Source organism: Periplaneta americana, chromosome 15, assembly GCF_040183065.1.
Source record: "Periplaneta americana isolate PAMFEO1 chromosome 15, P.americana_PAMFEO1_priV1, whole genome shotgun sequence".
Taxonomy (NCBI): Eukaryota; Metazoa; Arthropoda; class Insecta; order Blattodea; family Blattidae; genus Periplaneta; species Periplaneta americana.
The window spans coordinates 132,070,431-132,095,581 of record NC_091131.1 but is presented as its reverse complement, the minus strand read 5'-3'; the positions used below and the strand labels follow the sequence as shown (position 1 = coordinate 132,095,581).

The following is a 25,151-nucleotide window of genomic DNA, read 5'->3' as shown; positions in this document are numbered from 1 at the left end:
CGCAATTTGAAATCAGATAACACAGAATATTACAATACACCGTTCACATCCGAGGAGCTTGAGGCGGCACTAGACACATCCCCTGACACCTCAATGGCCCTGATAATATCCATAACCGCATGCTTCGCCATCTTCCGCCAGTTGGAAAATCCTTTCTTCTGGCAATATACAATAGAATCTGGACTGAGGGTATATTTCCATCTGCTTGGCGTTCCGCTATTGTAATCCCTGTCCAGAAACCGGGAAAGGATCCTTCTTTACCTGGTAGTTACAGGCCAATTTGTCTCACCAGCTGGGTAAGCAAGGTTATGGAAAAGATGATAAGCAAACGCCTTACGTGTGTACTCGAATCGGAAAACCGATTATCTAATATCCAATGTGGTTTTCGTAAGCACAGATCCGCCGCAGACCATCTCGTTCTGGAGACCGCCATTAGAGATGCTTTCCTCAAGAAAGAGCATCGTGTGGCGGTCTTCTTCGATCTAGAGAAAGCTTACGATAACACATGGCGGTATGGCATTCTGCAAACCCTTCATGATTGGGGACTTCGTGGCAGTCTCCCAACGTTTGTTGCGAAGTTCATGGCAGAGCGGTATTTCCGAGTTCGAATAAGTACCACACTTTCTAATGAACATCTTCAAGAAAACAGCGTTCCCCAGGGGTCTGTATTAAGCGTTCTTATTTTCTGCATTGCGATCAATGGCATTGCCCATTGTGTGGGTGACCGAGTATCATCTCTCTTGTACGTTGATCACTTCAGTCTATATTACAGTTCCCGATACCTCCCATCTATCGGTCGACATTTGGAACTGGTCATCAACGTGCTATCGGAGTGGTCTGTTCGCAATGACTTTAAATTCTCCACTCAGAAGACGCAGTGTGTCCAATTCTACAACCATCGTGGACTCCATCCACATCCTGAACTGCGTCTTAATGGAGTGGAATTGCAATATACAAACACTGCGAGGTTTTTGGGCCTTATTTTTGATTATAAATTAACGTAGGAGGCACATATCCGTGATTTGAGAAGGTGTTGTGAGAAATCGTTAAACATTTTACGCCTTTTGTCAGGGGTTCGCTGGGGTGCAGACCACATAATGCTTTTACGTCTTTATCGTACCCTTATCCGTTCAAAGCTGGATTATGGGTGTTTTATTTATGGCTCAGCAAGTAAAACTAAGCTACATCTCTTAGACACTATCCATCATCATGGGATACGACTCGCTACAGGTGCCTTCCGAACGAGTCGGATAGCGAGTCTGTATTGTGAAGCGGAAGAACCATCACTGTATCGGCGACGTAATGTCCTGTTGTCCTCATATGCGGTTAAGCTCCGCTCGCAGCCTGAGCACAATTCTTTCGACTCTTTCCTCATTCGTCTCTTTACGGCCGATACAGTGAAAATCCACGGAGACCTCGTCCAGCATGCGTGCGATTCCATGAACTGCTCTCTGAGCTCGACGTCCATCTACCATCCGTTCGCACACTAGAATATACCACCACTCCACCGTGGATTATGCGACGTCCCATGTTTGATGTAAGCCTGAGCCGAAGTTTTAAGAATTTTACACCAGATTTGTTTATAGACTTCGTTTTAGTGAACTTTTATCATATTTTCCAAATTATTCTTTAGTCTTTACTGACGGATCCCGAGTAAATGAATGTGTTGGTTGCTCCTTCGTTGCAAATGGACAGATATTTAAATATAAACTGAGCGAATATACCAGTGTTTTTACTGCAGAATTATATGCTTTTTACAGAGTTTTATTGTCTTTAATTCGACAACCTCGGGGCAGATATCTAATCTGCTCCGACTCTTTAAGTGCCATTCAGTCTTTGCAGTCTCTCTATTCAGATGATCCCCTTGTGTTAAGAACTCAGCAGCTGTTCCACACACTCCTAAGCTCTGACTCCGAGATTGAAGTAGTGTGGATTCCTGGCCATGTCGGAATTCCTGGGAATGAGGCCGCAGATGCTGCAGCCAAAGATGGTGCTACGAATGGCACTCTGGTATAGTGGCGTGAGAGGTGGCAAGACTTACAAAATTATTTGAAATATAGAATATGGTGGCAATGGGAAGGAGAATGGTCTGCACAAGAGGAAAACAAATTACGAAGAATAAAGAATACTGTTGGAGTTTGGGATTCGTTCACGAGAGCGTCACGACACGAAGAAGTTTTACTCACCCGGTTGAGGATTGGCCACTGTCATCTGACACATGGCCATCTGTTACGTGGCAAGCTTCAGCCGGAGTGTGATCTATACCATGTTCCACTTACGGTGGAACATTTTTTATTGCATTGTAGAAAATATGACCGTGTCCGTCGGCAATATGGAATTCGGCCGACTCTACGTGACGCTCTTGGAAATGATTTTAATTGTACAAGTGCAGTTCTGAGATTTTTTATCGAGTATTGGACTTGACAGGGTGATTTACTTTTTTATTGACCCGTTTTCCTGTCCTCCGGACTCTTTACATCCGGAGGTTACATTTGTTATTTAGTATATAAGTTTTTTTTTAACAAACTTGACATTCGGACCTTCTACATTCGTTTATTTTAGAAATACGCCAGACAATTTATTTATGGTAGCATTTCTTTTATTATTTTATTGTCTCTTTTTAAATACTAGTTAAGGTCTGATTTTTATAACGTTTTATACATCACCTTGTTGAAATTGCATTTGTGAACCTCTTTCAATCGTGACAACGTTTTTTTAGTTCTTTTAAGCATTCTGATTATTGTATTATGTCTCTGTTTTGCAATGAATTTTAGATAAGGGCGCAAATAGCCATAGTCGCTGACGCACCCTTTTTAAACCCCACAAACTAACATAAGTCATCCCTATTGATTAAATTTAGGATATACACAAAATAAGCTGTGTTTTCATCCTACAATCAACTGATAATAACAAAGATTCTTATAATCACTACAGAATGCTTCGTAATTAGATGAATTTTGTTTTATCCTATGCACTGTTCTGATCGATATGTCAAATTCTTGAGGGATGGCTCTGATTGATTCACCTTTTTTTAAGTCGTTCCAGTATTTGTAACTTCTGCTTCAACATAAGTACACATTTTTTGTTCCCTGCCATGCTACCAACGTGTACGAATATCTGCACACTACTGCACTGGTTCAACTGGTTAGCCCTGTGCTGCGCGGGACAGGATCCATTGACTTAACTTGTATCGTGAGGTATAGGAGATTGAGTGTCTATTTGTGGAGTTCCACTGTATTTCCGTTCTCGTTCTCATTGTCGTTTCCGTTCCCGGCTTATTGTGAACCAGCCTTAACCAGCGTGTGGAAGCATGTCAGCTGGTAGCCAATTTGCCGCTTTCCGGCAAGCATACGTCATATTACAAAAAAGTTCTTCAACCTTGGCTGAAAATCTACGTGGCTTAAGGCTGGTTCACAATAAACCGGGAACGGAAACGACAACGAAAACGAGAATGGAAATAATGTTAAAATATATGCATTTAAATGTGAGCATTCATAAAAGTTACTTGTGAATGCTGACATTTAAATACATTTATTTTAACAATATTTCCGTTCTCGTTCTCGTTGTCGTTTTTGTTCCCAGTTTATTGTGAATCAGCCTTTAGAGTTAGTAAAAAATATAAGCAATATTGAGAAAAATAAAAGTAATAATAGTAAAAATAATGATAATAATTAATACAGTAGTTTTAATACTAAATGAGTTATTATTATTTACATTCGGAGTTCTGTTGTAGAAGTGATCTTCATCATAGAGTGGATCTATACTGCGAGTCACATCATAGCATTATGGCACTTTCATTTCTGTGTTGCAATTTATTTGTAATGAAAGTGAGAAGGCTAAGAAATACAAGCGAGATATGAGTTGTTTCTGACCTGGCGGCAGTTGGCGGAAAGCGCGATTCAGCAACTCGAAACGCGTCGTCAGATAGACGACGAGGTTGAAGAAGAGCGTGTCGATCAGGGCCGCAATCCCGGAGATAAAGATGCAGAGACCCGTGTTCCAGAGGAAGCCGATCTCGTACCAGGGCGAGTGTTGTGTGGGGAAGGGCACCCACATTTTAATAGGCATCTTCCCGGGTCCGCGCTGCACCGACGCGGCCTGCGTACCCATCGTAGCGAACCACTGCAGCCAGTACAGAAGGGTAATGCGCCGTGAGCGTCGCAGACTCGTAACCAGTATCCTCATGTCTTCGTCCGAAAGCTGCCGTGCGCCCAGCACGCCGAAGTCCGTCTCGGCATCCCGGATGAGGTGTAGTATCTTCCTGCGATACGCCACAAGAGTCAGCACCTAGATTCCAATACGAAGTTTCATTTTAGTGACGTGTAAATCCAGAGTTGATTGAGATTGATTGACAAACAAAAACTTCAAGCCAGATGTTAAATTATCAACCAAAAATTGATACCTATGTGTTGATATTATAAAGCCTACAGAATTATCTGTACAATTATTATTTCTTATCAATAAAGAAGAATTCGCTCCGACACCGGGGATCGAAGCTATGGTCTTCAGTTCTCCGCACTGAATGTTCTACCACTGTGCTAGCTGGGGCTCCTGCCAGAGCCCGGATCGAACTCTTGTCCTTAGTTTTTCACTTTATGGCATACTCACGTTTCGACATTACAGTATGTCAATTGTTCAGTGGTAGAGCATTCAGTATGTAGAACTGACAGTCCTGGGTTCGATCTCCAGTGCCGAAGCAAATTTCTTCGTTAATAAATAATAACCATAATAGAGAATTCTGTAGGCTTAATAATATCATCTGCCTCTGATTGATGTTCTGGCTGATACGGAGGTCTACTGGATGTTCATTTCAAAGTGTGTCATGACGTCACTGTTGTGAGTCAGCGATTTGATGCGAGTTTCAGCTTTATGTCAGAGAAGTTGCCTATTAATCAAAGCGTTCAATCTGAACTTGAGAACGTGTACGGTATAACTTGACCATCGTAGCAACAGATGGCGGTCTGTAAAGTCTGTGTGCTACCATAACCTCTTTCGCACTGTGTTTTGCGCGGGCAAGTCGTACGTAGGGTATTTGTTATCATCGGTTGCGTACGACAACATTCCACAATACAAATCAAATGCTCCGTGTCCATGTTGACCGTCGAAGTTAATGTCCACAAATACGTAAGTTATCGTCTTAACCCTCTCCACATATCCCGACAGTAAGAAAAAAACTCACCTCAGTATGTGTTTCCAAACAGTTCACATTCCTGCCACTACAGGTGTTACCGTACGTATCGGCAAGTACTCTTCAGAATGAACGCTGTACTTGCTAGGCAACTTCTCTTTCACATAAGTAATACGCCTCTGAGGATGTGTAGGAAGATTGAATTCTCTAGACTCAATGACTAGCCACATGACGGCTTACAGCGAGCCATGACACACATTGAACTGAACACGCAGTATTTTCAGGCAGTACATCTCACTTGACGATATGCCTCAGAGGAAGAACAATTATTTATATACATCTAAAGTGTAACTAGTGTAATATATTACTTGTCAGCGATGTATGCAATGGAGGGGGAAAGGAACTGGCCATCCTACCCTATTATCTCCTGGCTCAGTTGCTTTATGGGTAATGCTTTGTTGGTATTACTTGTGAGGTTCAGATCTGTCTTCGGACAGTTGACTAAACAACAACAAACAATAATGTCATCATACAGATGTAATTGGCTAGCAGTACATAACTTCAGTACAAAAAACTGAAGGTCCTTGGTTCGATGAGCAGTGCCGGAGTAAATTTTTTTCCATTAGTAACAAATAAAAATGGAGAAGACAACCGGGATGATTTCTCAAGAAATACTTTGCACAATTTTATTGAAGATGGAGTGAATTACTTTAAACATTATATTTGTGATTGAATTATGCTTATATCGATAATAGCAATAATATACACCTATATTTACTTAACGATATCCTTTGCATACAGTAGTAATGTATTTGTAAACTTTATCAACGTTTACATTGCACAAAGAAGCAAGCAACTGACGTGTTTAGGCCTCCCCATACCGACGCGAAATATTCGCAGCTGTGGCGAATGTTTCGGTTCGCAAAGTTGTCATTGTCTCAGTGTACAGTAGTGGCAAAAAAACGTACCGACCCTTGTAGCTGATTTCAGAGCCTTGTTCACAGTGACAGCACGATAGACTGGTAACTAAGACTTTTGTTCGAATTATTCTTCCTGGGAAGGAAATTTTTTTTGTTCCTTATTCAAATTTATTCCCAATACTTTTCGATTGTAGCGATATGTTACTACTTAATTAAGTTATTATTCCCAGAACATGAATTTTATCATCTTATTTTTCATTGGCTTTCGAAATGGACTACGTCAGCAGTCGAAACTACAACAATTTCAATAGATTACTCGCTACCTTGTGAATGCGGGCGTGGCATGCACAGTGGCTCATTTCTGGAACTTAGATTATTCCTTCGGTCCGGTTTTTTTTTGCCACTACTGTACATTGTGGTATATTAGTGTGCCCACATCGACGCGAAAGTATCGCTGGACGTCTGCGAATCTGCAGCGTTGAAATTTAGATTCGCCGGCTGCGCGGCTTTTTTCGCTGCCGCCGCGAATTTTATGATGGCGTTCTGTGAGAAATTGTAAAGAAACATTCAGTTTTATACGATTTATTGTAGAGGATTACAAGTAAGTAAGGAAAAAGGGCAATATGAGATGCAATCCAATTGGAATTAAATGAAAGTGGTAAGTTATTCACATCTTTAACATATCTTAAGAGAAAAATTCTAGCCTACATATGGCCTGTCTATAAGCAATAATTTCATATTCGCGTTTTTTTGCCTTTTATCAATCCTTCAGAATATCATAGCATTGCTTAGTACAGAAATGTATTTCTAGAGAACCCACCTATATGAATTTTGTGTTATTTAACATCTTACTAAGATTTAATAGTTCAAAGTTAATAATGTTCTTAGTTTAGAAAAGGTTTTTATTCTTAAAAGCAAATATAAGCCTACATTTAATAGCAATTTTTTTTGTCAAAACTAATCTCATTTATATCTTATTCCTATGAACTACTACAGGAACATTTATATTAGCTAGTATCGAAGAGGATCTAATCCGGCATCGGGATGGGAATCTGGTGTGGCTTAGTGGATAGAGCGTTAGCACGTAGAGCTGAAAACCCGGGTTCAAATCCCGGTGCCGGAGAGATTTTTTCTCTGTTCTACTCATCTTCCATCATATCATGACGCAGAATTTCTGCACGGAAATATCATATGTATAGTAGTGGCAAAAAAAAATGGACAGACCCTTGTAGCTGATTTCAGAGCCTTGTTCACAGTGACAGCACGATAGACTGGTAACTAAGACTTTCGTGGTTCGAATCTTGCCTGGGAAGGAAACTTTTTTTTTGTTCCTTATTCAAATTTATTCCCAATACTTTTCGATTGCAGCGACAATTTACTACTTAATTAACTTATTATTCCCAGAACATGAATTTTACCAGCTTATTTTCTAATAGCTTTCGAAATGGGCTACGTCAGCAGTCGAAACTACAACAATTTCAATAGATTACTCGCTATCTTGTGAATGCGGGCGTGGCATGCGCAGTGGCTCATTTCGGGGACTTTGATTATTCCGTCGGTACGGTTTTCTTTGCCACTACTGTACTTCGGTATTTTGTAATAATATAGTATAGAAAAGTTGTTTCAATAAACATAAATACGCCTATCAATAGTTTTCATTAACCCTTACGGATTCGCGCTGTATTTCCTAACATTAGTATTCGGGTTTGGTGTCACTACAGCTCAATCAATAATCAATGTTTTGGACTTAATATTTTTATTTTATTACTCGATATTTGTCTACATAATGTTAAAATAACCGACTTGCAATTAATTTTTAAATATTAAATATAATATTATAGGATTGTTGTTTAGTCAACTATCCGAAGACAGGTCTGAATCTCACAAATGATACCAAGAAGGCACCACTTATGAAGTAACTAGGCCAGGAGATAATGGGGTGGGGTGGCCAGTTCCTTTCTCCCTCCATTGTATATATCGCCGACAAAATTAGCAAAAATCTACACCTAGCAGATACTGCTCCATCAAGTCGTCTTTGTTGCCCATGCACACTTATAGAATACACTTACACATAAACAGGATAATTTTATTGATTATACGCGAATACTTGTGGGAAAAAATCCCTCCCAGATTTCAGATTTGGCAACATCTCTTGTCTTCCTTTTCTTGAAGGACGCATTATAAGAGAATCAAAGAAAAGTTAGAAAAAACGAGACGAAGTAGAGTCTTCGAGATTTTGTTACGCACTTGACACATGTGCATTGTATATTATTTTTGCACGATCAAATATTTATAACTGCAAATATTGTATGAATTTTATGATACTTTCTGCATTGAGAACACATTTTAGTAAACGTAGACATTATACATTCAAGGGAATATAAGTTTGCTAAAAAATTTAATAAAAGTCAGTATGATTTTCTTTTTGTGTCTAATGATGAAAAACACATGAAAAATATGTTATTGAGGAAGATTAGACGTATTACATTACATTATAATAGAAACGCGGACAATTAAAGTAAAATAATTATTTCCAAATGTGAATTTATTGATTTAACGGAACTAAAATGATTTATATTGTGTTAGGAGTTCGTTGAACGTACTCTCATCAATTCGTACAAAATTGCTAAATGACCGAGAATCTTCCAATGTCATCTCTCTGAGTAGGAATAAAAAATATATTACCAGTAAAGGATCTTCTATTTTCATTTCACTATTTTCAATTATTTATATGTGCTGGGATGGTATTCATGTTATGAGGGATTCTCTAAATATTCGTTTCATAGGTAATTTATCTTTTCAGATATCTTTAACTTCTTGTTTCTGATGCACTTATGTTTTCTTCTATGTGGACTTTAATTTCTCAGCCACATTTCTTTCTTTTTTCTGTGTTCTCTCCTCCAGAGCTATAAGTTACGAATCCATACAATAAGCCTCGGAATGGGACTGATTCTCTGGCACGACCACAGCAAAGGAATAAGGTTATGAGATTTAGTACTTGGAAAGTAACTAGTCTTTATAGAACATGAGGGGTAACATTAGTAGCAAAAGAACTAGCTAGATATACAGGGTGTTTCCGAGGTGGTGTTACAAACTTTCAGGGATGATGGCGAAGGGCACATGTATCAATTTGAGATAAGGAACCATGGTCCGGAAATAACTGAGTCGAAAGTTATAAGCAAAAATAGTTGTGTGGAAATGGAATTGTAATTTGGCATCACGTGCCCTCCTTCCCTTAACCTTTGGAACAGTCATGGAAAGAGGGCCGGATGTCTCCTAGTGGGCACTTTGCCGATACAATATGTCAGCTTGTCTACTGTTCCCATTGGCTCATCCGTATTCGAAAATCAGGTCTGCTTATTCCACTCTCGTGTACTTCTTCATTTCACTAGGACTGATCGACTGGACACTGCAACTTGTACACATACACTGCTGTCTACAGACGTGCATATCAGGACCGATCATGTCCGTTACTCATTACGCTATCTGCATTGCTTTAATGTAGTTTCCTGTCCCCATCCCTCAGACAGCGCACTGAATGGAATACTATAAGTGGACAACGTAAACAACGTCAGATGAATACAGTATGTGTAAGATGCACAGTTAAAGACACATAAATAAGGTGTATAGAGGAATAAAATTATTTCATTTCCACACAACTATTTTTGCTTGTAACTTTCGACTCGGTCATTTCCGGACGAGGGTTCCTTATGTCAAATTGATACATGTGCCCTTCGCCATCATCCCTGAAAGTTTGTAGCACCACCTCGGTACACCCTGTATATCTAGCTAGTTCACCGTAAAATGAATTAATGAACGAATCATCCCTCTGTCATCAAGTTTGACTCTGATGGTTTGTCGTTATTTCATTTGGATAGAGATATTCTCATCACAAAAACGGAATTCTTCGCACTGACAGATTGACAGAATTCAGAACGATTTTAATAATCCATATATGGAAATAATGTGGGAACTGCACCTTGACAACGTTCTTTGTCTGCGTAAGGCAGATACTGAAGCATTCAGCGAATTCGCCAAAATCGTCGCGGTTGAGGTACGTCTCCACCAACACACCCACCGAAACCATCACCAATATCACAAGATTTGTGACACGCGCAAAGCCGTAGCCTGCGATCTTCATGCGGGTCGTGAGCACGGAGCGATGCTGCAGCAGACCGCCGTAGCGCAACATTCGAAGGTTGAGTCGCAGCGATCCGCCTTGTACAAGCTGCTCCGCGGACTCCATAGCGACGAATGGGAGCGTTCGCAGTGCGAATCCATTATGCAGCATACGTGTCTGTCTGTAATTACGAAGATTAAACTTGCAGACGTCACCTGCACCTCTCATTCCACAACGGCAAGCTGAAATTATCAGGTGCTACGAATCTACAAGTCCTTTTTTTTTTAAATAAATAATAATTTAAGTCTCACTGGCACATGGTATTGTATTTGTTTACATCCCATGATATTCGTAAATCGCTTCACAGTTAGAATAGAGAATATAAAAAAAATCTTAATATTACTGTATAGTCTTATGGTCACAGTCCAGTTGGAATATATACAGAATAGTTTTACAATACAGTCTACTAGTACAACACAAAAGTACTTAATACAAGAGAGAAATATTCATGAAGCGTTGTTGAACGTCATACATTCACTTACAGAATAGAAGGCGTGACTAATTAGGTACTTCTTTAATTTGGACCTAAATAATCTTACGTTTTGAATTTCATTTTTATGTCCCTAGAGAAGCTATTAAAAGTTTTTACTGCTATATAACGCACTCCCTTTTGATAGCACCATAGATTTGCCGATGGAGTATGAAAATCATTTTTAACGCGTATTTATGCTATGTACTATTGAATTAGTTACAAAATTTTTCACGATTATTAATGAAAAAATATACTGACAAGCCATGGGCATTATTAGTTTTTTTTTTTAATCGTCCTACACGATTCCCTATATTTGGAACCCACTATTATTCTAATTACTATTTTTTGTAGTAGACATGTACTGTTACTATCTGCAGAATTTCCCCAGAATATTATTCAAAATTCATTATCGAGTGGTAGTATGCAAAGTATATTGTTTTTAAGGTAATTTACTATCTCTTGCATAGACCTAATAGCAAAACATGTTGAATTTAGTTTGGAGGTAATTTCTTTAATATGATTTTTCCAATTTAACACATTATCTATTTGTAAGTTAAGAAATTTTGTTGTTTCTACGAGGCGCATCCAGAAAGTAAGTTTCCCGATTTTTCCCCTTGAAAGTAAATGCAATTAGCCATGTCAGTTGCGCATGCGTAACAGATCTATGACGTATCAATATGCCAGCCGGACAGGTCCCGCCTGGTGCCAGTAGCGTGGTAGCAGTGGTCCGAAATGGAAACTCTTATTCCTTCTCCCGCCGCCTGCGAGGTTCGGTCGGTGATAAAGTTCTTTAATGCACAAAGCATTGCGCCAATTGAAATTCATCGGCAGCTCTCTCTCTCTCTCTCTCTCTCTCTCCTCAAGAAATACCTGTCCTCCGGGAGCGTTTTGGCAACGACGAAGAGCTGAAGACGTCTGTCACACGCTGGTTCCATTCTCAGGCGGCAGAGTTCTACGACAGAGGGATACAAAAGTTGATCCCACGATACGACAAGTGTCTCATTTCTGATGGTGGCTATGTTGAAAAATAGCTGAAACACTGCTGTACCTGTTGCGAATAAATTTTTTTCCTGAAAGTGTGTGTTCTTTTTTTTTAAATAGGGAAACTTACTTTCTGGATGCGCCTCGTATTAGGGACCTGTTGTTAATTATTGGACTTGAAGTTCGCGAGGCCGAATTTGGGCAGCATTTAAATTTGTTAATGTTAGTTTTGTTTCAATTTATTACTAATTTATTGGCTGGGAACCAATTACAATGGTAATATATTGTGATCATCACGTTTGAATACGTTTAAATTTAGAATGATTCTGCGCAAGTGGTCACGTGGGTCATTTAAGCCAATTATCCGTAAGCTTTTCCAATTTTTCTTGGTGTGAGCATTGCTAGTGAAATTGTATTCACGTACAAATTCTATTGCGTTAAAGTTATTGCAACATTATAGATTTAACATTTGCTATACAAAGTGCAGGTGACAAGCTTCAAGTTCTTTGTAGGTAAAATAATACAGTGTTCTCATATTACGAGGAAACAAGATTACAGCGGAACCCCGGTGTACACATTCCTGCGTGTCATGCTTGCACCGGCGGGGAGCGTGTTCCTCCACACTCCTGAAACATTGACTGTAAGTGCGTCCTTCTTCCTAAAAAAAAAAAAAAAAAAAAAAAAAAAAAAAAAAAAAAAAAAAAAAAAAAAACTATATGCAACAGCACAAAAAAACAGCAACACGTTCGCTATGGAGAGGTTGTTGATGCATTTTCGAGGATTTTCTGGGGCCCGATACCGAAGGTTTTGTTTGTTGACGCAGCCCGACAAAAAATGACAATGAGATTAGTCATTACTGAGCACTACTGAAACATTTTTTTTCCAATATATTGTCACAGGCATCTTGGCGGTTGAACCAGTCACATTGCCGAAATTCCTGAACTACCTTAAATTTATAAGGATGGAACTTGAGTTCTAGATGTAAGATTCTCCGATCAGATATCCCCAATACCAGAGCATGTTTAATGGCTGAACTTCGCATCGTGGAGATGTGGTAACAGCGTGTCTCACTGCTGCGATAATCTCGGGAATCCGAACGTTGCGACGTCTACCGGACGACTTCTGTTTGAAAATTGACCCTTTTGTCTGAAATTTCTCACTCATTCTTATCAGGAATTCTTCGTGTCGACCTACTCCGAAATGAGTACGAAATTGTTGCTGCTTTACAATCATAGAATCATATATTTTTAAAATATTCTACAACAACAAAATGCGCGACTTTGACCTGTCCTCGCTATGATGGTAACTGAAATGGCATGGCTTGTGCTGCTCAAAGATTATGCAACTCAAGCGCGGCGTTCAAATCAAACCGGGGAGATGATTCTTCCGGACCCTGTACATTATTATTCCATATTTTTATGAAATGTGCCTCAGGGACTTCCGCTGCTTGTGAATGGCTGCTGTTAAATAGTATTTTTCACAATTTGAGGAGGAAACCGTACAAAGGACTCAGTTCTTGAAGGGAGGCGATGGAGAAGAAGAAGAAGCATATGCTAATGAGAATTGCGATGATGAGAAGGCATACGTTAATTAGGAAGAGAAATTCTGTGTACTATTTCTGTTACGTGAGAAGAAGACAGTCACTTAAGGCTACAATTTCACAACATAGTTCGGGTCACAAAATATCATTGCTTCTCTGTACCGAATGGCAAATGCCTGCTATGGGATCTAAATTCTGGACTGCTGCTAATGTCACTCTATTGTCTCCATAGCTCATACGAGTATATACTATATAACCGAAACGTCTCGTGTTTTTTTAACGGCTTATAGTATATAGTACATAAATATTATTGACAACTTAAACGTTCAAGATTTTGCAAAAGATACTGCAATTCGTTATTTAACGGATGCATTTAATAATTAATATTAATATATCTAATTACTCAATAACTGCAAGAGTGCTTTTTTCATTCAATCATAACATGAATAAAATTGAATGCACATTAAATTAAGCACTATTGCAAACACGTAGATAAAATAGTTAAAATCAAGTGAAGGGGTGAGAATGAAATAGTCCAAAGCCACACTTTTAACAAATATTGTTTTGTGCGAGTGCATTTCTTACACACATGGGAATGCTACTAATAAAATATTGTAATAATTACTCAACAAATGGCATAGGCGTAAGGACTCTAAACCTTTGAAAAAGTTTGTCTGTGTGGCTTAGGAATATTTTTTAAATTTCATTCTTATTGTTGGTTTTTAATATATCGTCGCTTAAGAACCAATACCGCGTAACTGACAAAATGTAAATTTTACAGGAGAAGGAGAAAACCGAATAAAATCCATAAAAATAACTCAATAGTCTTGAAAAGTGGTATATGGCTATGAAATAGCTTAACTAATTTGCAACTAAGTGAAAATGGATGTTCATGGCCGTAGACATTTGGCCATGTCACGTACGCGGTATTGTAAGTCTGCCGTTGACTACATTTTGTTAGTTACGCTATATTGTGAGACAACTTCAGCAGCTTCAGGACACATGTTGACAAGCGTTTTATTTACGTTAAAACTGCCTTCTGGAAATATTCTTGCTCTTGTATATGTCAATGTGTTATCTGAATTGTTGTCCTACCGTCTGACTTGGGGTCAAGGTCGGTAGGCTGTAGCTTGAGTCAGCACTCGATCTACGTTCCAGACATTGACTGCTGCATTCTTACAGTCAATTAAATGCTGAAACTATGGGAAAGGAAAAACGAAGACACAGATCAATGTTTATTGTTATAATAATAATAATAATAATAATAATAATAATAATAATAATCATCATCATCATCATCATCATAATCATAATAATAATCATAATAATAATCTGATAACAGGTAGGCCTACTTTATTTTCCCACTACGTATTTGAATAGATAAGTAGAATTGTTACTAAAATGTTGCTGACAAATATAATTTTAAATAAAATGATGATAAATAATAATATATTATTATTATTATTATTATTATTATTATTATTATTGACAATGGACTTGACTGACTTGCGAATAATGAAAGAAAATCATATAAAAATGTAATAATGATCATAACAATAATATTTCAGGCACAATATTCGTTAAACACAATAAATAAATAATTATAGGCCTACACTAAATCACAAAAAGTAATCCTTGACTAACCCTAGTGTGGAATACTATCATAAAAGCTATGGCAGTCTCTTGGAATAACATTCTTCAATTGCTGCAGATGATTCCGTTTTGAGTCATTAATCTTCAGCCTATTGTTGTACATTATTGGAAAAACGACATTCCTGGAGACCTTCTTAGGGCGCCCAGGCATCTCTTGCAAGTCATCATTGAAATTGCACTTGAAGAGTATTATACCATCAGGGCAATACTGAATGACTCTATGTCAGTGACCGTAGAGTCATTTTTATTCCTTCCAGGTCGAATAGAGTCATATAACCACAAATCCTTAGTCGCAAAGTTGGTGAAGAAGTTATGAGTCAGATAATGGACCTCATAGGGGAATGGTTTCTTCCTGGCCTCTTTAGAAATCAAAGCATACTGGCTAGGAAGTGTTATTTCACGGCCTTTCAGTTCACTTTCAATAGAACTATGGGCGGAATCGCATTCCATTTGCGTATGTCCTTTTTTTCCAAAAAATTTCTGTGTTATTGTAACACCAGTATTAATGGCTAAACTTAATAAGGGATTTGCCATTACTACGTTTCTATTCTGGTAATTACAACCATCAGAATACAGAATGACTGGTAGTAGACGATCTTTCAGTTGCTTGGTTAATGTATCTACCACGCATGATGCAAAAGTTGACGCCACTAGATCAGACTCTGTCTCATCTAATCAGTAGCATACTGCTTCCTGAGTGGCTAGTTGTACATTGTAAAATTATGCACAACTAATTTTGTTTTATAATACATGGAACTAGCCTGCACAAATGGTGCTACTTTAACTGCTTGGACGTCCATTTATAAACTATACACAAATTTTTCTGCCCATTTTCTTTGTCTTTATATTTTTCTTTTCTTGCCAATTCTTTCCTTTCATTATGAGTTTTCCACTCTTTTTCTTTGATATTTACGGCTTTATAGCTGCAGCAAATATTACATTGATCCTTCTTGGGCCAGAACAGACTGAGGTTAGACTCCTGGAACAAACTGTTGAAAGTATGTCGACTTAAAGCTTCTACGTTACTGTCGCCACATTCTTCTTTGTAATGCTCATATAATTCTGACTGTGACTGTGGCTGCACAATCGGTTCTAGATACAATTTTGTGGACGTTCGTCTACAATAATGAGGCGGTAATTTAGGCAGGCTACTGAAGAAAGAAGTAAGAAATTTTTCGAATGCTCTTTTTTCTGTACTTTTTCACGAGAACATGACTATTTCTTTTTTACAGAAGGGACGCCATCAGTAATATTAGCTAACCAATATCGCACAGTCCATTCTTTAATTCCCAATGTACACAGAAACATCTTTTTTGCAAACCTGAATAGTTTTCTCATCAACTTTTAGGTTGTAGACAAATGTTCTCTTTCTTCTCGATTCAGAACTAGTACTGCCAGGTCTTTTCGTAGGAGTGAAATCCACAAGATTTGATACGTAAACTTTCCTCTGTTCCCAAGTCATTGTTTTCCAGAATGCCTGAAAGTTGTCCCTTCTCTCATTAGAAATTAAATTACAGTCCCTTACTTTCGAATTTTGGCACATTTTATAACTACACTGTGGCCCCAAATTCCTTGCATCTCTTTCCGTATCATGTGACACTTTGCCATCTTTCGATCTCTTGTAGCCAAGATAAGCTTCCCCTTCTATTCTAAGTTTTCTATTTTTCATTTTCTTCCACTTACCTTTTTGTGGCTTTGAACTTCTTTTTCTCTTAAATTAAGTTTGCTATTATGATTCCGTAACTGAAGAAAAATAAACGTTTAATAACTGTGATACTTCATATGCCATACCTTAGTTAATGTTCACAGAAGTTTCTCCCGTCTTAAATGCAGAGCATAGCACAGATAGGATTCGTTCTCGCTAAACTGACCGTCGTCTGATGCATTGTCCATTTCTCTTCTTGTATCTGTAGGCCTATATAATAATAAAATAATAAATATACTACATTTCAGTGAATGAACTTGCAGTAAGATTCTGCGTGAATTCAGCTCAACTAACATTCAATTGACATTAGTGAAATAATTCTATTATATTTACCTTTTAAATAATTGAAACTGAACACTTCTTTAATCTTCTCAGAATATCACACACTGTTGACACAATTTCACAAGGCAGTAACGAGAACCAGCTTCCGTACTGAGGGCGCGCAGGGAGTAGACATAATATCTGTTATCTGATACGCTGTATTTCCAACAGACTTCTCGTGACTTCAGATACGCGGTATTGTACCCCCCTCCTTTGCACGCAGGCCATTCATGTAATCAAATTCCCGCGCTTGTCAATGCATGCAGATGACAGTGGAGGTACCATCTGACCAAAAATGTCAGTTACGCGGTATTGGTTCTTAAGCGACGATATATGCATTTACACTATATATATATATATATATATATATATATATATATATATAAATGGTGTAAATGCATTCTTTAGAGTAACGTTATAATATTATAATTTGTAATTTTGTATTGTTTGCGATCATTAACACTTAATCTCAGGACTATGTTTAAATCTATTTCAACGTTATTTAGCTATTTTAACGTTATTTAGACAAAAAAATCGTTGCATAGACTAACAATTGAACTCTTATTCTTCTATACAACACGGAGAAGTTTTAGCGTCTGAGCTATTGAAATACACGAAAACATTCCTTTCTGTGCGGAGTGTCAATCTAGTCATGAAGGTCCAATGTCGATTTAACTACACGATTTATGTATATATTTATTTATTATTTATGTCATATTAGCATATTTTTTGCAATTTTTGAAGTGAATTTCGGAACGATGCTAGTAACAAACCAAATAGCCTGAATTTAAGTAACTCAATATTTGTTATTTTGTGTACCAGTGCTCTGGTGTCCGATCATGCGCAATGTCTTACATCTGAGACTTAGGAATATTCAATCGTCTCATTCTTTTCTTGGGAAACTGTACATTAATGAGTCAGTCAAAGGCGTAAGCAGGTGACAAAATCTCCTTGACTTCTGACTTGTGTTATGAAGAAGCGGAAATTATTACCTATGTTTCAGTCTTGAGCAAGTAGCCGAGTGTGGAGGTTCATTTGTGCAAGTCAGTGGAAGTAAGCGTAGCAGAGGCATTGACCTGTGTAGTAAGTGAAATAAGCCGGAGTGAAATGGAGGATATTGAAATGAAACAAGATTTAGTAGCATTGAAGGAGACCATAGCGGAGATGAGGAAGAAGATGGAAGAAATCCAGCACGAAAATGAAGATTTTAAAAGCAAATGGGAGCACTTAGAGGAGGAAAAGAGGAGAAAGAACTTGATATTTTTTTGGAGTAGAAGAAAAGGAAAAGGAACATAGTGGTGAAACATAGGAGAAGATAATAGGAGTGTGCTGGGAGTGTTTTGGAATAGATTTGAGCGACGGACAAAGTGTTTATGTATTTAGAATAGGGAGAAGAACTCGAAATCGCAATCCAGATCAAGTTAGGCCTATACTAGTGAAATTCAAGAGCATGATAATGAAGGATAAGATCGTGAGAAACAGAAGGCTGCTAGGGAACACTTCCATCAGAATGGACAATGATTGGAGTTATGAAGTAAAAAGCAGAAGACGAGTTTTGGTCCCTTTCCTGAAAGAAGCTAGGAAAACCGGTCAATTTGCAAAACTGTGTAGAGATAAATTAAAGATTAACAATTTGATCTTTAGTGTAGAAGAATGTCTCGAAAGCATTAAGGAGCCGGTAGTAGGTTCGGAAGAAATGGAGAGGAATAGAAATGTCCTGAAGGAGAAAATTAGGGGATTAGTGTCGACTAGCATTGGAAATGATATCAGCTTGGACAACATTCATGGAAATAGCAAGGCAAGCACGACACGGAGTTCATCAGTCAGACATGGAATGCGGAAAGAAGCAACTTGAAGCGATCGAGAGAAGCCTATGACGTCATCTGAGGAGGAAATATCAACACGTAGTAGAAATCTACAAACGCGTCAAAATTCCTGCAATCAGCATTTCGAGGCGATTCCAAGGCGAGTACGTGAGTTGCGGAGTCAGGGGAAATCAACGGCAAGGCAAATGAAGAAAAATGGAATGGATCCAGGGAGCAGTGATGAAGGAATAAAGGCGAATAGTAAAAAGAAACATTATGATTTAAGAAGTTGGTGTAGTGGGGGAAAATACAAGAAAATAGTAGGAGGGACAAGGATATTTGTACGAAGTGAAGTGAAGTGAATTGAGGTGAGGATATAAGTGTGGGGGTCAGTAGTGGAGAAGTGGGGAAATATACTGTAGATGGATATGTCGGTGAACGAGAGGTGACAAAGATACATTTAAAGGGGACATGAGTGAAAGAGAGAAGGAAGTAAGCTATGACTTGCATAAATTTGCTATGTAATAAGGTGGGATGGCACTGTATACAAAATATGTGAAGTGCCATTCTCACCGGAAGCAAGTGCTTAACGAAAAATATATATATATATATATATATATATATCATATCATATTACGTATGTTTGTATGTCAATGAGTTCATTGTGATCCCGTTCAGTCATAGAGGAGGTGCACCAGGAGAGAAATGCCGCAACCAATATCTACACCGCAGTTGTTTATTTAGAAATTTGGAACTGAATATTTTTGTGTAAGGGATGGTAACATATTCTTAGAATGTATATTTTTTGTCATTGTAATAGTAGTTATCTCAAATAAGTGTAAATTATTGTTTGTATACAGGGTGTTTAAAAATACGGGGCATAATTTCAGGTATGTATTTCCCACATGTAGACAATCAAAATAGTTCATTACAACATGTGTCAAGAAATGCTTCATTTCCGAGTTATGGCCTTCACAACATTGAAATTCACCGGAACCTTTTTCTTTCCGCAGGTCGTTGTCATTACAGAAGATGTTCAAAATGTCCACCTCCTGACTGAATACAGACCTCACATCGATGTTTCATTGACCTGCGAACACGATCCCAAATTCCAGGAGTATTGCGTATGTCCTCAGAACATGCCACAATTCGATTCCGAAGGGATTCCAAATCAGGCACCGGAGACGAATAAACAAATGATTTTAAATGGCCCCCCCAAGTAGAAATCGAGAGGGTTCAGATCAGGTGAGCGTGGAGGCCAAGCAGTTGGGCCACCTCTACCTATCCATCGATCAGGAAACCTTCGATCCAAGTACCGGCGAGCCGTACGACTGAAGTGTGCAGGAGCGCCATCATGCAAGAAGTGAATGTGTTGACGATTGATCAGTGGAGTGTCTTCTAAAACATGAGGTATGGTGTTTTCTAGGAAGTTTGTGTACGCCTGCCCCGTAAGTCTGTTTACAAGTATATGGGGTACAACTAATCGATCACCAATGATACCGGCCCACATGTTGAGGGAGAACCGCACCTGGTGATGAGATGGAACAGTTGCACGTGGGTTTTCATACGCCCATATATGTTGATTGTGGAAATTTGTTATGCCATCTCGTGTGAACTGTGCTTCATCTGTAAATAATACTAAGGCAGGAAAGTTCTGATTTACACCACACTGCCGCAAGAACCACTGACAGAACCTAACTCGTGCAGGGTAATCTGCTGGTGACAGGGCCTGTACATGTTGCAAATGATAAGGATACAATTGATACTCTTTCAACAGTCTCCAGACAGTCGTATGAGGAACTTTGACTTGCAACGCTACCCTTCGTGTGCTGACAGAAGGAGTCATGTTCACAGCCTCCAGAATCTCCTCCTGTACTTCTGGAGTTGTAGATCTTGGTCGTCCCCTTCCCAAACCAGGAGAGTTAAATTTTCCATACTCGCACAGACGGTAATGGCGACGTACAAATGTCTTCCGATCTAGACATTGTCGCTGTGGGTACCTCTCCTGGTACAAACGACGAGCCAGCGCAGCATTGCCGTCCGCCTTACCGTACATGAAGTGTATCTCTGCCAGCTCTTGATTTGAATACATGTCACACAGTCTAACGCCTACAAAACACTGAATGTAACCTTCGCCTCGGAATGAACTGTCAGAATGCCCTCTTAATGTCTCCTTTGACGGCAACGACCTGCGGAAAGAAAAACGTTCCGGTGAATTTCAATGTTGTGAAGGCCATAACTCGGAAATAAAGCATTTCCGGACACATGTTGTAATGAACTATTTTGATTGTCTACATGTGGGAAATACATACCTGAAATTATGCCCCGTATTTTTGAAACACCCTGTATAAGTATAAAACCTCTGTTGTATATATTTATTATCAGATTATTAATTCTGAAATTCAATTGTAATCAATGGCGTGGCAAACATATTTGTTCAAAACGTTTCGATTGTGCAAACCATTAAAATTAAGTTGTCATGATATGCTTCATTGTATTTTACATTCACCGTAGGCCTACTGTACTGCCACTTATGTAGTGAGCGCCAGACATATTGAACTCCCTCCGTACAAGGCTATATTCCTCGATAAATTCAGCGTGACAAAAATGCGAAGCCTGGACATGACTGACTTAACCGAAAACTGTTTCCTGCGAACACTCTGTATTACTACTAGGGAATGAAGTTGAGACATCAAAACATTACCTATAGGCGGCTACAGGTTTAAGGAACACAGGATATAGGATGACGTTAGTTGCTTACTTTACTGATGTACCTTCAGGTTCGTATACAAATGAAATATGTCACGTGAAGGGAGCTCTATTCATTCGGAGTTTAATGGGTGCGGGTTTTTTATTGTATACTGCATGACAATACAGAGTGTCTGATAAGATTTAATAATGTGAATAAATAAATGCAACAAAAACTGATAACAAAACAGATATAGTGCCGTCAACCCAATAATAACAAGACGTTGTTGGGACATTGTACCATTGCATTGTTGTTGATTTGGCGGGGCTGTTATCTATTCTTTTATCTGTTTTTTTTTTTGCATTTATTCATATTATTAATTCCGGCGTTCTTGTTACGAGATCCTTTAGATTGTTTTCGACACAGCATGCCTATTTTCTGTTTTAAAATAAATCTTTCGTCAGGTGTTCAGTTGTAAACTAGTAAAGTTAGGTACTGTGAAGATGTATTAAAGCGCCGCCAATAAAATCTGTAACTTTGCCTGTGCTTGTAAAAGAGTCCAAAATAAATATTTTTCAGCCAAGAACGAAATTATATTCAGGTATAAAGTGTGTAAGTTGGACATAAAAGTTAAAAAGCGTCATGATTTACAAAAACATTGTGATTTTGAAAGACATTTCGAACGTATGAAATTGTTTAGTGACTGGATTTCGATTCCACTTTTTATTATGACTTGTATCTGATGATATTTGCGAATATTCCGTTCCATAAATTTGAGATTCAATATTGTAAACACTTGTTTGAAAAGTATACGTCTAGAAAATGGCCAACTCCAACAACTATTCGTACACAATACTTGCCCTCGTGTTATGTATAGAATTTTAAATTCTATACCAACAGCTGTTGATAATAATATGGCAATCAATACAGATATTTAAAATCTAACACCATTTTCTATAACGAAGAGAATGAGGTAAGTCGCTTTCATAAATGTATGTTATAATCTATTTGTTTTAGTTACCAGCTATACGGAGAAATATTTTGATTCAAGAATAGCAGTGCTCAGTAGACGGTCATGCGTTTCTAACTTTTTATTCCTCACTTATGTTGAGGTCATCGATGTGTCAAACTGGTGCACATGTTCATAGAATGACGGATTTCTACAGTTAAATGTACTTTGTAGGACTAATTATTTTTCCGACTTCTGTATAATCCTATCGAAATCACTGTTCACGATATTACAATAGGGACGATATACATTATATAGTCCGGGTCAGTTACTTCATACCCCAAGGGTGAAACCTAACAATTTTTCCCCATACTACATATGCTAGTGAATTGTGGTGATTTTCTAGTTTGCAGGTTGAATTTTCTTTTGCCAACTTCATTTCGAATTTCGATAGTGACTAATACTACAAATGGTAGTGATTTTGTAACTGTTAATGTTGGCAGCTGAGACAAACAGGAGTTCCATGAAATTAAAATTGTACTAGATTTCTGAACCAGTTACTGGAAGCTAGTGAAATTTGAACATACTATTAATTAATTAATATCAGTATTAATATTAATACATAATAGTTATTTTATGTGTTGCGTTGTGGTTACAATTCAAAACTATAGTCAGGTAATTGTAAATAAATATAACATACTTGGGTGTGTTAATGCGGGTGGGTAATCGATAGAAATACCATTTCACATTTTAATGAATTTCTTTCGTATTTAGATTTGTATTACAATAATGTCAAAATGTGCAAAAAGCATGGCAGCGACTCCACCAAGAAAGCGTAAAGCGTGTGCGAGAGTGGGGATAATTTCCTACTGGCGTTCTGTTCTTTTAGATTTAACCGAAAGAAGATAATGAAGAAGGAATTATGCTCACGGAGACAGCAATTATAATTAGAATAGCAAAATAAAATTATTAGGAGTAAGTATTCTTAAGCATACATTTCATGGTGATATTCGGTTTTCGGAGTTAGTACTAATAATTTCATGTGGTCAAACAAAATACATTTTTAGGTTAGATCTCGTGAATCAATTGTTTAGTCAAACCAATGAATTTAATATTGCCAAGAAAAATACCTAACATGTTGATCTCTATCTCGTATAATTTGATTACGAAAATATGTTACAAATTATTGAATTACTTAGAATAACCTTCCGACATAATGGTAAAGTTCGGTAAGTAAATAAGTCATTCAGTATTAGGATCGCCATTTTACTTCATATGGTGATATCTGATAACAGTTGGCAACACTGACAAGACGGCAATATTTGCTGTTTAGGAATTGTGCTTACGTGACCGTCACACTGAGTGAACAGATTATAGAGAAACTGCAACGCGGCAGCCCAGCCTTCGACCGAGTCGCTCGCACACTCGATTACGCAAATAAAATAATTATTATTTCTCTGAATTAAGCGAAAGTGGAGAATCACTAACGGTCTTACTAATAAAAACTCTCTATACAGACGTTTAACTCTATTATATTTATACAATGAGTAGCTCGTTTATAAGTCGTGTGTAAATTCCTTACTAATAATCACTACATTCGTCGTGTATAACAGTATAACTGTTACAAAGCTACGTCATAGTTTCGTCATTACTTCATTACGAAAGGTAATCGAACATCTCAGATTCTCTATTGCATCCAGTAGAGCGCTCTAGTTTGCCGTGTTAAGAATCGATAGTACAACTGGCTCTGATCGATTACCACAATATATCACAGTCTAATATATACAGTCGCGCAACTTCAACACTCTTTTTGCCAACATTCACGACACTAGCGCTCAAGCGGCAGGCAAGGCACTGGTCATAGGGTTGATACAGCCAGCACATGCTTTAAAGGTATGCGAGATGTTATAATAACGTTTTAATCATGCGTCGGAATAAAGGCAATGTGTGCAATGACGAAAATTGCAGTAACAACAAGTTTAAATCTCCGAATTTGTTGTTCTTCAGATTCCTTAAAGACCAAGAGAAAATCATAACTCACTCACAACCTATAATCCACGCTGTAGGTAGCCTACGTATTGTGTTCTATAAAACATTTATTAGTTATCAGTTACCTATTTGTATGTCAGGAAGGAGAGTTTAAATAAAAACAAAGTAAATACCTGTTACAGTATATTATTGTTTTGCAGAGATCATGTGTAAATGTGTAACCATTCCGATTTTGGATAATGTATCTACAGTTTTTAATGCAAGTAATTCCATAATTTTTGTATTCGTGTTTTTTTTCTTTATATTTTTCAAAAGTTGAATATTATATTGCATTCAAGTAGGGATTATGGTGTTAATTTTTTCAAGAATTCATGGCGTATTATAATCCTTTTGCAAAATATTCACTTCTTGAATAAATCCAGACTGTGTCGATAAATTTCTGATGTGTTGGTGTAGATTCATGTGGCAGGCGTATTAAGTTCTCAAGAAATAAAAGAGCCTTATTAAATTTAATATAAAAAAGCAATCTTTTCTGTAATAATTTGCATGACTGTTATTGCTGTTGATTTTACATTACCAGTTATTATTTGAGCCGTTCAGAGCAGAAGTGGTATAAGTCAAAATTAGGTAATGAGGTTTAAAGTAAAAATTCTGTAAAATACAGCGCAAAGTAGCAATTAATTTATCCTTCGTGCTATTCACTGACTACTAATAGTTTAAATAAATTCAATATTAACTGCTACTTTGCGCTGTATTTTACAGAATGTTTACTTTAACCCTCATTACCCATTTTTGACTTACACCACTTCTGCTCTGAAA

At 37.8% G+C, this 25,151-nt stretch overlaps 1 protein-coding gene across 1 annotated transcript in view; it reads right to left on the bottom strand.

The window, feature by feature from the left end:
- Positions 1–25,151, bottom strand: part of LOC138715736 (uncharacterized) — a 70,621-nt gene that overhangs the window by 16,570 nt on the left and 28,900 nt on the right. The window contains exon 2 of the mRNA XM_069848792.1: positions 3,873–4,287. Within this exon, the coding sequence (XP_069704893.1) occupies positions 3,873–4,185 (313 nt within the window). The 5' untranslated portion in view covers positions 4,186–4,287. The remainder of the gene's footprint in view (positions 1–3,872; positions 4,288–25,151) is intronic.